Source organism: Benincasa hispida, chromosome 2 (genome assembly GCF_009727055.1).
Source record: "Benincasa hispida cultivar B227 chromosome 2, ASM972705v1, whole genome shotgun sequence".
NCBI lineage: Eukaryota > Viridiplantae > Streptophyta > Magnoliopsida > Cucurbitales > Cucurbitaceae > Benincasa > Benincasa hispida.
Window position 1 is genome coordinate 55194622 of NC_052350.1, and position 15838 is coordinate 55210459.

General features: G+C 37.0%; 1 protein-coding gene across 3 annotated transcripts; it reads left to right on the top strand.

Moving 5' to 3' along the window:
• Positions 1-9750: 9750 nt before the first annotated feature.
• On the top strand, positions 9751-15073 carry LOC120070602 (amidase 1-like). Of its 3 annotated transcripts, XM_039022417.1 has the most exons (9): positions 9751-10102; positions 10452-10597; positions 11114-11251; positions 11343-11468; positions 12207-12389; positions 13548-13695; positions 13804-13975; positions 14459-14593; positions 14669-15073. In XM_039022417.1, the coding sequence occupies exons 1-9, from the start codon at positions 9996-9998 to the stop codon at positions 14807-14809; spliced, it is 1296 nt and encodes a 431-aa protein (XP_038878345.1). In that variant the 5' UTR covers positions 9751-9995; the 3' UTR covers positions 14810-15073. The 3 variants fall into 3 exon arrangements, with proteins under 3 accessions (XP_038878345.1, XP_038878343.1, XP_038878344.1); XM_039022415.1 differs by lacking the exons at positions 9751-10102; positions 10452-10597 and adding an exon at positions 10621-10753 and having other exon boundaries at positions 11127-11251; XM_039022416.1 differs by lacking the exons at positions 9751-10102; positions 10452-10597 and adding an exon at positions 10862-11013 and having other exon boundaries at positions 11127-11251.
• Positions 15074-15838: the final 765 nt, after the last annotated feature.

The window sequence follows — 15838 nt, forward strand, 5'->3', positions numbered from 1 at the left end:
AAGATGACTTAGACTAAAATCAGTAGCTGGATTGTCTAGGTTAATGAACCCCTAGGTAGAACATTCAGTGGGAGGTACGTGGGGCATATGATGCTTCATTTAAACCTTTCACGTTTCTCCTATATAGTCCACTCCGTGAAATCTATCCTCGACCTTGTGGCACCCTGGGAGTGTCCCCCTAAAGGATGATGTTTGGGCAGGTCAATATCAAAGTGAATAGAGAGAGTGTTCATAATAAGTGGGAGCGGGAAATGCGACAACATATCTCACGGTCTCCCTTGTTGGATTGAATAAAATTTCTACGCATCGCCTTGAGGCACCCTGGGAGTGTCCCCCTATAGGATGGAAGTTTTGCGCGTTTCTTTATTTGATCTCCTGTAAGAGGATAAAGTTACTTATTCTCTTGTTCTGATCTACTTCTTCCCTATGGTGGGCTCATTAGGGTGGGACTCTGGTGTTGAAAGCAAGGGGTCACACTTACGCGGAATTGTTGAAGGTTAACAATTTTGGACCAAATAAATGGTGGCTGCTAGGTTCAATTCTAAGATTGGTTCTGCCTGATGGTTAAGAATGTCTCATCCTAATGAAGAAGCATCTGATCACTCCACCGGTGACGTTTTTCCTGCCTCATTGGGGCATTATTGCAAAATAGAAGTCTATGCACTTAGGGTACTTGAAACTATTGCTAAAATTAATTGTTTAAAATGTGGTTTAGCAAAATCTTATAAAAGTTTGTTCATTTTTCAACAAGTTTTTGAAAATGGCTACAGCCACAATAGCTTTGTTAAGCGCCGAGAAACTAACTGATGACAATTTTTCAACATGAAAACACATGATCACGACTATTTTAATCATCGAGCATCTCATGTTTGCTCTTAGGAAGCCTATCCTCATATTCCAGCGTCCAATGCCACTCGAAATGTTCGGGAGGCATACGAGCGATGGACACGAGCAAATGAGAACCGAGCCTATATCTTGGCAAGTCTTAATGACGTGTTGGCCAAGAAGCATGAGCCTATGGTCTCAGCGTGTGAGATCATGGAGTCTCTGCGGGGGATGTTTGGACAACCGTCTGAACAGTCGAGCACGAGGCTCTTAAGTATATATTCAACTCCAAAATGGAAGAAGGCACATCTGTTCATGAACATGAGCTTAACATGATGGTCCAGTTCAATGTGGCAGAGTTGAATGGGTCTACTATCGATGAGTGCAGTCAGGTTAGCATAATCCTGCATTATTTGCCAGAGAGCTTCCTGCACTTTGTTAATAATGTGATTCCTAACAAAGTGAAATACACCCTTATAACTCTCTTCAACGAGTTGCAGACATACCAATCTTTACTAAAAAGTACGGAGAGGAAGAGGGTTGAGGTAAATGTGCTTCATCCTCAAAGACGTTCCATCAAGGTTCGACCTCTAGAACGAAGTCTGCACGTTCTACTTCTAATTCTGCAAAGGGAAAGAAGAAGAAGGGTGGTAAGGGGAAAGGGAAGGGGCCTACTAACCCGCCACCTGTCGCCTCAAAAAGGCATTCGCCCCCGGTTGAAAAGGGAAAATGTTTCCACTGCAACCAGGATGGACACTAGAAGAGGAACTATCCTCACTAGCTGAAGGAAAGGAAGGCCGCCAAGGCTAATAAAGGTAAATATGATTTACTTGTACTTGAAACATGTTTAGTGGATAATGATTATTCTACCTGGATAATTGATTCAGGCGCCACTAATCACGCTTGTTCTTCTTTTCAAGGGATTAGATCCTGGCATTAGTTGAAGGTTGATGAAATGATGATGCGAGTAGGCACCAGGTACATTATCTCAACTGTGGCAGTGGGAGGGATCCAGTTATCTTTACAGAATAGGTTTCTAGTTTTAAATAATGTATATGTTGTTCCTGAACTTAAGAGGAACCTTATTTCTATAAAGTGCCTGTTGCAATGTAAATATACGCTTTCTTTTAATGTGGATAAAGTGTTTATTCATAAAGATGATGTTAATATTTGTATAGCTTATCTGGAAAGTAATTTATATGTGCTAAGGTCGTTAGCCTTAAGTTCCCTCCATAACACCGAGTTGTTTAAAACTGTCTAACTCAATCTAAACGTCAACGAATTTCTCCAAAAGAAAATGCCCAACTTTGGAACCTTCGAGTAGGGCAATCAATAGGCTTGAGAGATTGGTGAAGAATGGTCTTCTAAGTGAGTTAGAAGAAAATTCTTTACTGGTGTGTGAATCTTGCCTTGAGGGTAAGATGACTAAAAGACCTTTTACTGGAAAAGGTTATTGAGCCAAAGAGCCTCTTGAGTTAGTACATTATGACCTTTGTAGTCCTATGAATGTGCGAGCCCAAGGTGGTTATGAGTATTTTATCAGTTTTATTGATGATTACTCTAGGTTTGGGTAGGTTTATCTTATGCAACAGAAGTATGAATCCTTTGAAAAGTTCAAAGAGTTCAAGGCTGAAGTTGAAATCACGTTGGATAGACGGATTAAAACACTTCGATTGGATCAAAGTGAAGAGTTTTTAGACTCGACATTCCAGGACTATTTGATAGAACATGGAATTGTTTCCCAATTCTTGGCGTTGGGTACACCTTAGCAGAATGGTGTAGCGAAGAGGAGAAATAGAACCTTGTTGGACATGGTTCATTCGATGATGAGTTACGCTTCCTTACCAGACTCGTTTTGGGGTTTCCCAGTGGAGACTGCGGTATATGTACTCAACTGTGTTCCTTTCAAGAGTGTTGCAAGAACACCTCTGAAGTTATGGAACAAGCATAAAGCTAGTTTATGTCACTTCCGCATTTGAAGGTTACTGGTACATGTGCTTGAGGCAATCCCAAGAAGTTGGAACCATGGTCGAGGTTATGCCTCTTTGTAGCCTACCCCAAGGGTACACAAGGGGTTTTTTTTTATGATCCTTCGGAAAATAGGGTGTTTGTTTCCACGAACGCTACTTTCTTGAAGGAGGATCATATTAGGAAGCACAGTGGTAGTAAAGTCGTGTTGTGTGAGCTTTCTAATGAAACTACTGAAACTTCATCAAGAGTTGTTGAAGATCCTGCTTCATTAGCAAGAGTTTTTTATGATAGTTTATCTAGTAGGTCGGTTCCACCTCAAGAGTTGAGGGAACCTCGATGCAGTGGGAGGGTTGCGAACCTGCTCGTTCGCTATCTGGGTTTCATGGAAATCCTAGCTATGGTAGCAGATGACAACGTTGAGGATCCATTCTCTTATCAGAAGGCAATGAAGAATGTAGACCAAGATGAATGGGTCACGGTCATGGATCTCGAGATGGAGTCTATGTACTTCAACTGAGTATGGGATCTTGTAGATCAGCCTAATGGGGTAAGACCTATAGGTTGTAAATGGATCTACAAGCATAAACGGGGTGCTGATGGGAAGGTGGAAACCTTCAAAGCTCGACTTGTGGAAAAGGGTTATACCCAAGTAGAGGGAGTCGACTATGAGGAGACTTTCTCGCTTGTTGCCATGTTAAAGTCGATCCACATTCTCTTGTCCATTGCGGCTTATTATAATTATGAGATTTGGCAAATGGACGTCAAGACGGCATTTCTGAATGGAGATCTTGAGGGGACCATTTACATGGTGCAACCCGAGGGATTTATAGCCCACGGTCAAGAGAAAAAAGTTTGCAAACTAAATCGGTCCATTTATAGGCTGAAACAGGCTTCTAGATCTTAAAACATACGGTTTGATATTGCAATTAAGTCATATGGTTTTGATCAGAACATTGATGAAGCTTGTGTCTACAAGAAGATCGTTAATACTTCAGTAGTATTCTTAGTGTTGTATGTCCATGTCATATTCATTTGGAATGATGTAGGTCTACTGACTGCAATTGAGAATTGGCTAGCGACCTAATTCCAAATGAAAGATTTGGGAGAGGCCAATTTGTTCTGGGTATACAGATCTTTCGAGATTGTAAGAACAAAGTCCTAGCACTATCTCAGGCATCGTACATCAACAAGATGTTGCTTAAGTACTCGATGTAGAACTCTAAGAAGGTCCTACTACCATTCAGATATGGAGTCACTTTGTCTAGAACATGTGTCCTAAGACGCCTCAGGAGGTTGAGGAGATGAGACAGGTACGATATGCATCTACCATTGGCAGTTTGATGTACACGATGTTCTGTACCTGTCTCTTATACACATCTAGATGTGTATAAGAGACAGGTCTTTACTCTTAACAGAGAAGCTGTAGTGTGGCGAAGCACTAAGCAGGGGTACATCACCTACGCCACTATGGAGACGGAGTACGTAGCGGCTTGCGAAGCTGCTAAGGAGGCCGTTTGGTTTAGAAAGTTCTTGACAGAATTGAAAGTTGTTCCAGATATGTTTAGGCCCATTGCCCTCTATTGTGACAATAGTAGGGTTGTGGCGAACTCCAAGGAGCCTAGGAGTCACAGCCGCGGCAAACACATAGAGCGGAAGTATCACCTGATCCGCGAGATAGTGCCTCGAAGGGACGTGATGTCACGAAGATCGCTTCGGAGCATAATGTTGCTAACCTGTTTACGAAGGCTCTCACGGCTACCGTGTTTGAGGGTTACCTTCAGAGCATAGGTCTACAAGATCGCTTGCGGCTGGACTAGGGCAAGTGGGAGATTTTCATGTACTGGGCTTTTATGCCCTAGTTTATTGTTTTGTACTAGTTTTGTACACCCCACTTCACTTTAGGACAAGTGGGAGATTGTTGGGGTTGATGCCCTAAAGTCTCGTATTCTATAGTTTGTAAACAGTTTGTACGAATGCTTGTGATGTATAATATATGATATTTTACTTCACTTTTTGATTTTGCTCAGTTGAATGTTTTATTTTGTGATGCCTCAAAAATTGTAAGGTAAAATTCGTCTTGTTCCTTTTTATTTTTGGGTTTAAAAATACGTGATAAGTGGTTAGAGGGTTTTGGAAAAAAAAAATATACATATATATATTTAAAAAAATTGTATGTATATTTCTTTAAGGAAAAGGGAGGAGTTAGGGTTTAGTGGGGGTACAATTGGTTATAAATGTGGAATTAAGAGACTTCAGTTTGCGTGCAGAGAAAAGAAAGAAAAGAAAATTTTATTATTATTTTTTTTTCCTCTCATTCTTCTTCCTCCCAACCCCCATGCAAGACCACCCTTTTCCCCCAACTCGTTCTTCAGCTGAGCCATACGTGGTTCGGCAGGTCGTCGACAGTCTAAACACCATCGCCTCCTTACGGTGGCCATCCGTGCCACTCACGCCTCAGTCCAGCCCTCGCTGCTTGACCTCTACTTTTCGCCAGCTGCATCACACCCCAACGCTTTCCGCCAGCCGAGTTTCTTCGGTTTTCCATTCTCATTCTTACTGTCCGCCAGTCGTCGACCTCTTTCGTTTTGCCAAGAACTTGGATTTTTTTTGGGTGAGATTTAAGTTTTATTTGGTTTTTAGTTAATGGGTTTTGAATGCCTATCAATTTTGGTCTGATTTAAGTTATATTCAGGATGCATTGTTGCTTAATTCGAGGTTTCAAGATATTTTTCTGTACTGTCCAACGGCATTAAAGATCACTTTGGGCACCTTTTGGTAAGCTATAATAGTTTTCTGGTTAATTCTTGTTTTTCCCAATTGGTTTGGTGAATATTTATGTTAATTGGATTTTAGAATTGAGTTTTGAAACCCTTCAGTTTGGCTTTTGACTAGATTGGATTCCATACTTGAAGCTCAGGTGTAGTTCTGGTTAAGTCGACATTTTGGGTAAGTGGTTTGGAGACTTTTGGTTGTGCATTTTGGGTGAGTTAGGTTGTGTTTATAAGGATTGACATTAAATTGGTTTATTCTAGAGCGATTCAAGCATTTGACTCAAGTCGAAGAGGGATTTGATTGATAGTTGGAGTTTTGTTTGCTAATTGTTCGACATAATTCGAGGTAAATGATTTACTACCGGTTCGCCTTCGAACCCAAGCATGTATTATGTATTGGTCCCTACGTTAGTAAGAGATATCTTGATATGCCTGTTAATCAGTTGAAATTTTTGGTAACTTACGCTTATGACATGGAATGTTGATGTTATGTGTTGTAACAGTGTTTAGTGTATGGATAAATTGTGAACTGTTATATGATCTTAACATGATTTAAGACCTTAATTGTATGCTTATGACTTTATGAGATTGCATTGATTGTTGGCACTTCTATTGGGCTATGCACATCGCATGTTGTGAGCCTTCGGGTCCACACCTTATGCTTATATATGGTGTCCCCTTGGGACCACTACTTATGTTTATGTTTGTGCCCTTTGGGGTCACTACTTATGAAAGTGTGTCTTTGGGTTTGCCCCTTATGCCTATACCTATGATGCCCTTGTGCACTTCTGTCCCAATGGAAAGGCTAATAGATCACTGAGTAGGCCCAGTAGTGGGTCGCTTACTGAGTATACTTTTATACTTATCCTTTTTCTTTCATGTTTTTCAGGTAAGGGCAAAGATAGACCGACACATGACAAGAAAAATCATGACTTAGCCATTTGGACGAATTATTGCTTTCACACTTAGGTTTCATGTACTAGTGTCTGGTTTAGGAGTCAGATATTTTAAAATCTTATGAAATATTCCTTGATTTTATTTATTAATTTATTTAACTATTATTTATTTTAAAGTTGGGTTAGGGGTACCCCGAACTGTATTTTCAGGATTTCTCTTCTTTATTTATTTGAGCTTTATTTAATGAAATAAAAATTTTATCTCTTTTATTTAATTATTCTTCGAGAAATGTATTGCCACACCTATGCATGCATAGAGTAGCATCGTGGAAACATACTAGAAATTTGGGTCATTACATATTTGCTTTACCACAAACCAATAAAACTAAAATCCCTGGTTATCTGTATGTAACTTAAACATGTATGTGGTGACATACAAGTGGATCATGTCTTAAGTGATAACCAAAATGGTCTGTAGTATATGGATATAGGAGGGAAACCTTATCCTAGTAACTTTAGGATGCGGCCCGCTTTGTGGAATGGTCCATAACTATTGTGACTTTTTCATAGATGGTCTGATCCTATCATTTCATGTAGGAGACATGCGAGTGGGGTGTCCTATACAAAGAGTTTTGTATAAGACTTGACCACGAAGTGTTAATGTCTTGTTATAAAACACCATTCATGACAGAGACTTCACTTCACTAGATGACCATAGGTAACATGACCTCAATCTTGAGTGAGTGGGAACTCTTGCCATTGAGGGTGGTTCTTTGATTTGCATGGGTGTGAGTGGTTTACTAGTTCGCCGACTCAAACCTACCACTTTGGGGATTTCGTTGATTTGAGAGCTGGGAACTCAGCTACAAAAGATGAAATTCACTCTTTCCCCGAAGTAGGGTAAATAGATAGATACTTCAACCTACATCGCAGTTTAGATCTATAAATATTTTCAACCCTTAACATTCTTGTTGACCTTACTTTTTTTTCTTCAAATAATCCCTGACCTTGCTCTTTATCCTTGGGTTGATTCTAAGGCTTTGAATTGATGTGGCACTACACACCTTCTCTTGGCCTGAGAGGTGTTCACACATAGTTGGACTATGTTGTATTGCTCATTAGAGGGATCAGTGGTACTTAAGAAGTGAGATGTAACTACAGGGGCAAAACGGTAATTTGGCCCAACGGTACTTACGAGCATCTGTGAAGGGTTATCGTACTCATGATTGGTTTATATCTGATGGACACAGAAATATATCTGTGGTAGGAAGAGTTCAGCTGTTGGTCTTTAGTTGAATGTCTAGCAGTTAACAAGATGGTGGATCTCGTGGCTAAAGAGTTTAGTCAGTATTCACGTATCGTTGGAGCTTCGAGCCATAGGTTCATAAGATCCCCTTGTAGCTTAGATAAAGTTGAGATCAGTTTTTGCTTCAGTTTGGAATGTTTCAAACTAGAAGAATAAAATGAAAATCATTTTCATTTTGCAAGACGAATAGAAAGAGATACGAAAATTTGCTTATGGTGTGAAAGTAGACGATCGCTTAGCGTTGAGAGCCTATAGGATAATGTTCGTCTTCCTAAACGATCGCACACCCGTGCATTAAACGATCGCCTGCGATTTCTAAATGATTGCTTACATTTACTACACGATCGCTTAGCGCGTTGAGCGGAACTAAATGATCGCTTACCATTTGACAGACAATCGCTTAGCTAAACTTACACGATCGTGTACCCTGACCTAAACGATAAGCACCCGACTATACGATAGTTTTCTACTATCTCCCAGTTGCATGTTCGTTCTACACGATCATTTTTCCTCCTTCCCTCTACCAATTCCATCAAAGTCCACCCTTTGGATTCTCACTCCGAGAATACCGAGGGCTTCAAGTGGTGGTGTTGTCCCCGGTTGCTATTTATTCGTGTGCTGCTGATCGTGTAGACGACTGTGGTGCTGCTAGGCGACTGCTTGTTGGACGATAAGAAGCGTGAGGAGTTTGCTTCCGCTGGATCGAGGTCGATTGAAGATTGTCTTCAACTGGTAAGTCTCTCATTTTTTTATATTTTATTCGTTAGAGCATGCTAGTAATTAGTGTTTACAATGCATATCTGTTTTTTAGAATGTATGTGTGGTAATTTTGTCACAATGAAATCGGAAAGATCCACTTTCGCTCATGGATACTCTTATTAAAGAGTTCTTTCAAAGACAAGGGTCGTTGGAATCATGGAACGGAGGCCATGCTTGATCGTCATGTGAGCAGAAGGGTGGAAATTCGCTGGAGAAGAAGAAGGAAATCATGTCAGAGCCGGAGAAAAAGGAAAGAGAAAATGAAAGGCAAATTTGTGACTTTACTCAGCCATGACGTCAACAATATGTCATTTGACATTTTTTTCTTTTCAAAACAAGGTTATTTGGTATTTTGAACCCAATTTTTGGGTCATCCATACAAAATTTCCTAATATAAAATATATAATAGACCTATTATTGTATTTTAGATATAACAATACTATATCAAATATCAATCATGTTTCAAGTATATAAATAATATATCACGAGTATATCAGATACCAGATAAATTTTAAGTATATCAGTAGTCAATCATATATCAAGGACAACTATCAAGTATATGAATAGCGTATGATACATTTATCAGTATTTCAATTGTTTTTTAGGCATCAATTATTATTTTTCAATTATATAAGCAATATATGAGATACCAATAGTATATTAGACGTTTGTCATTTTATTTTAAATATATTAGCAATATATTAAATATCAATCAAGTTTCAAAAATATAAATAATATATTAGATATCAAATAACTTTTAAGTATATAAATAATATAATAGATACCAAGGTTGTGCAAGAATGAGTGGATATGGATAGACAGTTTTTGAATTTTTCCCAATTAGTAATTGAGTTGAGCTTCTTTTTATTACAATTTTTGTAGCTATGAAAAATCTAGAAACAGAAGCCTAATTTGCTAATAGCACATGAAAATCACATCTTTGCTTGCATCATCACATGGTGAAATTATTGTAACAATGTTTTGAAACACATGTGGCAGCCATCAATCATCGATTCTCGTACTAGCTCCCACTCTTCTCATTACTCACTCTCATTCTTGAAGACTCAACACTTGCTGTCACTCTCATTTTTATCGGTGTTTTTAGAGTGAATATTGAGAAGAAGAAATGAAATGAAACGTTACAAGAAAGAAGAATCAGAATGTTATATATTTGTTCAAATTAAAAATATACGGAATGAAATACGAGAAGCGAAAAGCGAAAAGCGAGAAGCGAGAATCGAGACAAATGCCCAGCCATTGAGACTAAGAGCAAGAGTGGGCCACCACCTGTGCTTCGAAATGTTATTTCACCATGTGATGATGCAAGCATAAAGTCAACACACTTGGGGCAGTTTTGTAAATAACCCTCTTCCTCGTTGATTGCTCTAGATCAGCTCTGCAATTTCCGGCCATTATTAGGGTGGTTGTGGCGGAGTCTGATTAGGGAGAGCGATCTCAGGCTTTGCAATGGCTGTGCAGGATCATGGAGCTTTCATAGAGAAATTCCTCCTGCAGATGAGCTCTCCGTCCGATCAACTTCCCTTGACTGGTCTCACTTTCGCTGTTAAAGACATGTGAGTTTCTGATTCTTTACTGTTTAAGTTCATCAAGGCTTTGGTGAGAGTAACAGGTTGTGAAATCTGAAATTTCTATATGAGTATTCTGGATAGAATCAAAAGATTTCATGAAGGGTTTAGTGATAGCAGGTTCTGAAATTTTTCTTGCTGTTATATTTGTAGATATTGATGTTTCCATTTTTACAAGCCATCAACAGTTGGGTACAAGCTGAAGCTTAGTTCGATAAAATAATTCTTGGTTCTGTATTTATGTTAATGCATGTTCATTGAAATGAGAACATGGCAGTTTTTTCTACATGAAATTGGAGTATTAAAGTCAAACTTCTTTGGACTTTGAACCAAACAGATTTGATATAGAAGGATATGTAACTGGTTTTGGAAATCCTGAATGGCTAAGGACGCACCCACCTGCCAATCAAACAGCGCCAGCTGTGTTGGCTATCCTAAGAGGAGGGGCCACCTGCATTAGGCAGACTATCATGATGGAAATCGGCCTTCAGGTTAACAAGAGAGACATGGCCCTGATACCATGTTGTCTCGTTATCTTTCATGTTTTATTTAGTACAAACTATATTGGTGGGGACGAAGTTGAACCTTTGACCTTTAAAGAAAGGGAATGCATGCTAATTACCATGGAGCTAAGTTCACGTTAGTAGCTTTCGTTTTTTTTTTTTTTTTTTTTTTTTTTTTTTTTTTTTTTTTTTTTTTTTTTTTTTTTTTTTTTTTTTTTTTTTTTTCAATTGATAGCAACCAAACAACCCATAACCTTTGCCAATTGAGATACAGGGGATAAGAATTATTGGTTTGAGCTGAACCCCATTCTATAGTTAGTCTTAACTATATTCTTATCATTCTTTTTCAAGAAGACAACTCTGCATACAAATTGGTTAAAACATGAACGTGAACTTGTCAGGTTTCTAATTTGTAATTGAAATGTTTGACCAATTGGTTCATCCCAATTCCTAACATGCAGGCTTTTGAATGAATCTTAATCACTTGTTTGATAATCATATTTTGCCAGTATAAATGGGGAAAACTTTCATTATGGCACACCGCAAAACCCATATGCATCAGATCGGATACCTGGAGGATCTTCCAGTGGTTCTAGTGTTGCTGTTGCTGCAAAGCTTGTGGATTTCTCCTTAGGCAAGTTCTCATTTCTAAGTCCTTGAATAATTTGTGATTCCATGGATTGTACTTTGTAAATTATTGTAGAAGACTATACCTCGATTTGTAGGAACCGATACTGGAGGTAGTGTAAGAGTGCCTGCATCCTACTGTGGAATTCTCGGATTCCGGCCTTCACATGGGGTGGTCTCTACATCCGGAGTAATACCCATGACACAAAGCTTCGATACAGTAGGTAATGTGTAATCTCTCCGAGATGTTTAGAAGTGATTTTAAAATGGTTAAAATCATTTTTGTGATTTTTGTAATTACTCTAAAACATGTTTTTAATCTTCAAAGTTAATTTTGATGTTATAAAAATTGTATTTAAGAGTGTAAAATTAAATTTTAAATTAATTTTGAGTGATTAAAATCGTGTTTCGGAGTGATTTTGAACCTGACAAAAAAACCACTTACAAACATACACTCATTTTCACTTTATCTGCATTGTCTTTTGTAGATAAGCATAAGAAATTGACTTTTTCTCTGAATTTTAAGACAACTCTCGATCTCCTTTGTGAAACTATATATATATATATATATTTTCAACTAAGGCCCTTTGGTGCGGTCATGCAAAGTTGTTTCCTTTTTTCTTTTTTTACTGATTACTTTTTAATTTTATAAGTAAAAGGTCCATTGACAAACATTTGTGGTTTGTTTTGAAAGAGCTTGAAATGTGGAAATACAATACTCCATAAATTTTCATTATAAATATGAAATCATTTGATGATGATGGCTATGTTACTCATGATTTTGCATATGGATAAGCGAGATGGTTTAGATACATAGCGGAGCATTGGTTGTTTATAAATAGAATAGAGTCCATAGCTCAACAAAATATTATCTTTTGGAATGTCATCTCTTCCCTTCGATATCAACTACGTTGCCATGTGAAAATGGTGTGGATTCCTTTGACACCATCTTCTCATTTTAGGTTGGTTTGCCAGAGATTCTACCATATTAAAAAGAGTAGGTCGGCTGCTGCTGAAAGAACCAGAGATTGAACATTACAAGCCTACGCAGGTGTTCATTGCAGAAGATTGTTTCAAGCTCTCAAGCATTTCTAGTGAACGATTGACCCAAAGTTTTGTTAATTCAGTAGAGAAGTTATTTGGTGGTAAGTCAACACTCTTGTATTAGTGATTTTGTTTTTTTGATTAGATACCCTTTCATTGAGGAAGAACAAAAAAAAGAGACGCATATAAAAAGTAGTCCACAATATGATCTCCAATCAAGGATAATAAGACCTAAAGTGCAATTACAGCATTTTTTTAAACACCAACGCTGGAAGAGAGGCATTAAACCTAACAAGGGACTAAATGTTCTCCCCAAGAACTCACAAACCTCTTAACATTCTTTTGTTTCTTTCAAGACAAAGACTTCATAAAACTGCACAAAAATGGGGCAACAAGTATTAGTTTTTTTCACAGGTTGTGGTCTTGATGAATGGATATTTGATTTTCTTCTCATTGTCCCCAGAGAGAACTCATTGAGATCTGGCTTCTTACTTTGAAATGTCCGTCATTTTTTTGGACTATAGCCTTTTTGGTACATCAATAAAAGATCAATTTAGAACCAAAGATTTTTAAGTAACTAAGAAGCATGGGTACTTTAGTTTAGGAAATGTGTCTATATTCAACACGTGTTGGATACTTAGATACTTGACACTTTTTGGACACCTACTAGACACTTGTTGACATGATAGAGATGTTTCAGACACTAGTTGCGTGAAGTAAAAATGGATCCAACATATGTTAGACATGAATTGAACACATGTTATGCACAATAAATGTTCACCAAATAGGAAAATACAACAAAATTAATAAATTTTAACTGTGAATGTGAAATACATCAAACTCATTTTTCTAAAATATGTAAATGCTTAAAAGTATTAAATCGTCGTAGGTTGATCTAGTTTGTAAAAGCCAATGCAATAAAGGATGTAGGGAAAATGAATCCAAATCATGGTGGCATTTTTTTTTAAAACATAATATATAATCATGTCGTTTTTCTGTCCATGTATCTGCATTTGTGCTTCTTAGATAACTAACATCCTGGATTGATCGAAAGAAAAAAGATTATTAATATACTATTGGAATTCATCTTTCAGATATAAATTTTCAATTGGAATGGATGATTATTTATTTGACCCTTCAACTGCAGGCCATCTTATAAAACAAATTGGCCTTGAGAATACTTGATTTCATCTGTGCTTTCGGATATAAATTTTCAACTGGGATAGACTATTATTACTTATTTGAGACTTCAACTGCAGGCCATCTTCTAAAACAAATTAGCCTCGGAAATTATGTCGAGGATAACGTTCCAAGTTTGAAGCATTTCATGATTCAAGAAAATGATGGCTATAAGCATAGCATACCATCCTTGGCAGCCCTTGTAAGATCTAAGCGATTGCTTCAGAGGTTTTGATCTTGTGATGAACCACAACTCTTCGAGCTAATTGATTGTGATATATAATTGTGTTGAATGAATGAATGATCTTTGTCCTCATTTTTGCTTCCCATTTGCAGGCATGAATTCAAAATCAATCACGGAGAATGGGTTGGGTCCTATAAGTCTCATTTGGGTCCAGGAATATCAGAACGAATATTAGAATACATCACGGAGGCAACGGATGAAAATACTGATCTGAGTCGCTCCATTCAAATCGAACTGCGCGAAGCTCTTGCTGCTCTTCTTGAAGTATTCTCTCTTCCCACACACAATTTACTAAATTTTAAACTAAAATAATCAGTATCTTAAAAATGTGTGCATTTTGATTTCTACTGGACTTCAATTGCTTTTTGTATAGAGGAAAAAAAAAAAAAAAAAGCCATAACCAGTGTAGTTTCCCTTTGATATTACAACATAATTCATAATGACAAGTGTCATTTTATTGCTGATTTCATAATTGCTATCGTATCATCTACTTCGGATTCTGGGAATAGCTCAAATCGCCAGACATCTACAATATTCACTATTGACTCCCCCTATTTTTATTTGCCATGTAATGTTTCTTTTGGAAAAAGGGTTTACTTGTATAATTACACTGTGTCATCTAACAATCACATCAAATTACTTGAAATTTACTTCTAGAACTACAATGGGACATTGATGTTTCTGGAAAAAAGTAGTTTGTGAATTTAAACAAATTTTGAGTTGCTATTCTGAATCATTTCGTTTCAGGATTTTGGAGTTCTTGCAATTCCTACAGTCCCAGGCCCCCCTCCAAAACTAAACACAGACATCTCGGAGCAATATGACTTTCGTGCGAAGGCTTTCAGCTTGCTCACCATTGCTGCTGTATCTGGAGTCTGCCAGGTTCTCTCTCTTTCTCTCTCTCTTGGAAGTTAAAACAACGATTTTGATGTATTTTTCTCACCAACTAATCTGCAGGTTAGCATACCTCTAGGCTTGTACAATGGTCTTCCTGTATCAATATCTTTGCTAGCAAAACATGGTTCAGATGGGTTTTTGCTCAATGTTGTTGATAGTCTTTACAGCACTCTAAAAGAAGAAGTTGAGGCAATCTATTAAGAAAGACAAAAGGGTGCTAAAACAAACTAACTACCTTGATATTTGAAAATTGATATCTTTTTTTCAGACTGGAAGAATGAGAACAGTGAGGTATTTGATCTTTCATTGTTTCATGTATTCTATGTATGATTTTGAATCTCGAGAATGATGTTCATAAGGATTTCCTTTTTCTAGCAAAATAGTTGCTCCGTCATTGTTTCATGTATTCTTTTTATAATAATGAATATCAAGAACGATGTTGATGAGTTTTTCTTTTTCTAGCAAGTTTATTGATCAATGAGATATTAAATTTTTCATCATTTTGTGTTTGTTGATGATGAATCTTGAGAACGAAGTTGATAAGTTTTTCTTTTGCTAGCAAATTTATTAGGTGGGATTTTCAAAAATAGAAGTATAAGGAAACTATTTACACAAAATAACAAAATTTTAATTTTTTTTTCATAGAGGTTGATGAAAGTCTATCAGTAATACAAATTGATAGAAGTTTATCATTGATAAACGTTGATAAAAATTTATTAGTGTCTATCAGTGTTTTTTTTATTATTTCTGTAAATAGTTTGATATTTTTTCTATTTGTGAAAATTTATTAATTTATTAGTTAATCGTGTACTCCTCTTAGAATAGTTGGTGATAATGAACATTTCATTATTTTTCCTTATTTTGAAGTATTGAATTTCACTTGGATAAGTATCACTATTGACCAAAAATAGAGGTAAAATAAGAACAAGAACTGAGATGTAGAAAATAATTTTATTAAACTTTGAATTTATCTATTTACCAATGTTCTCTACAACTTCTACTTAAAGGGGTGTAAGAGAGAGTACAAAAATCAACATAAATGAGAGAGGGATGTTGTGAGAGTAAATAGTTAGGTTAAAGGATGAATGTGTAATATGGGTTAGTTTTGAGAGGAGCAAACATATAATTTATTATCCTGATAAGTATCTTGCATTTTAAGACCAAATGATATGATTTTATAGCAAAATAAACCTCTATTAGGGTTAATAAAAATTACACCGGGTCAGGTCC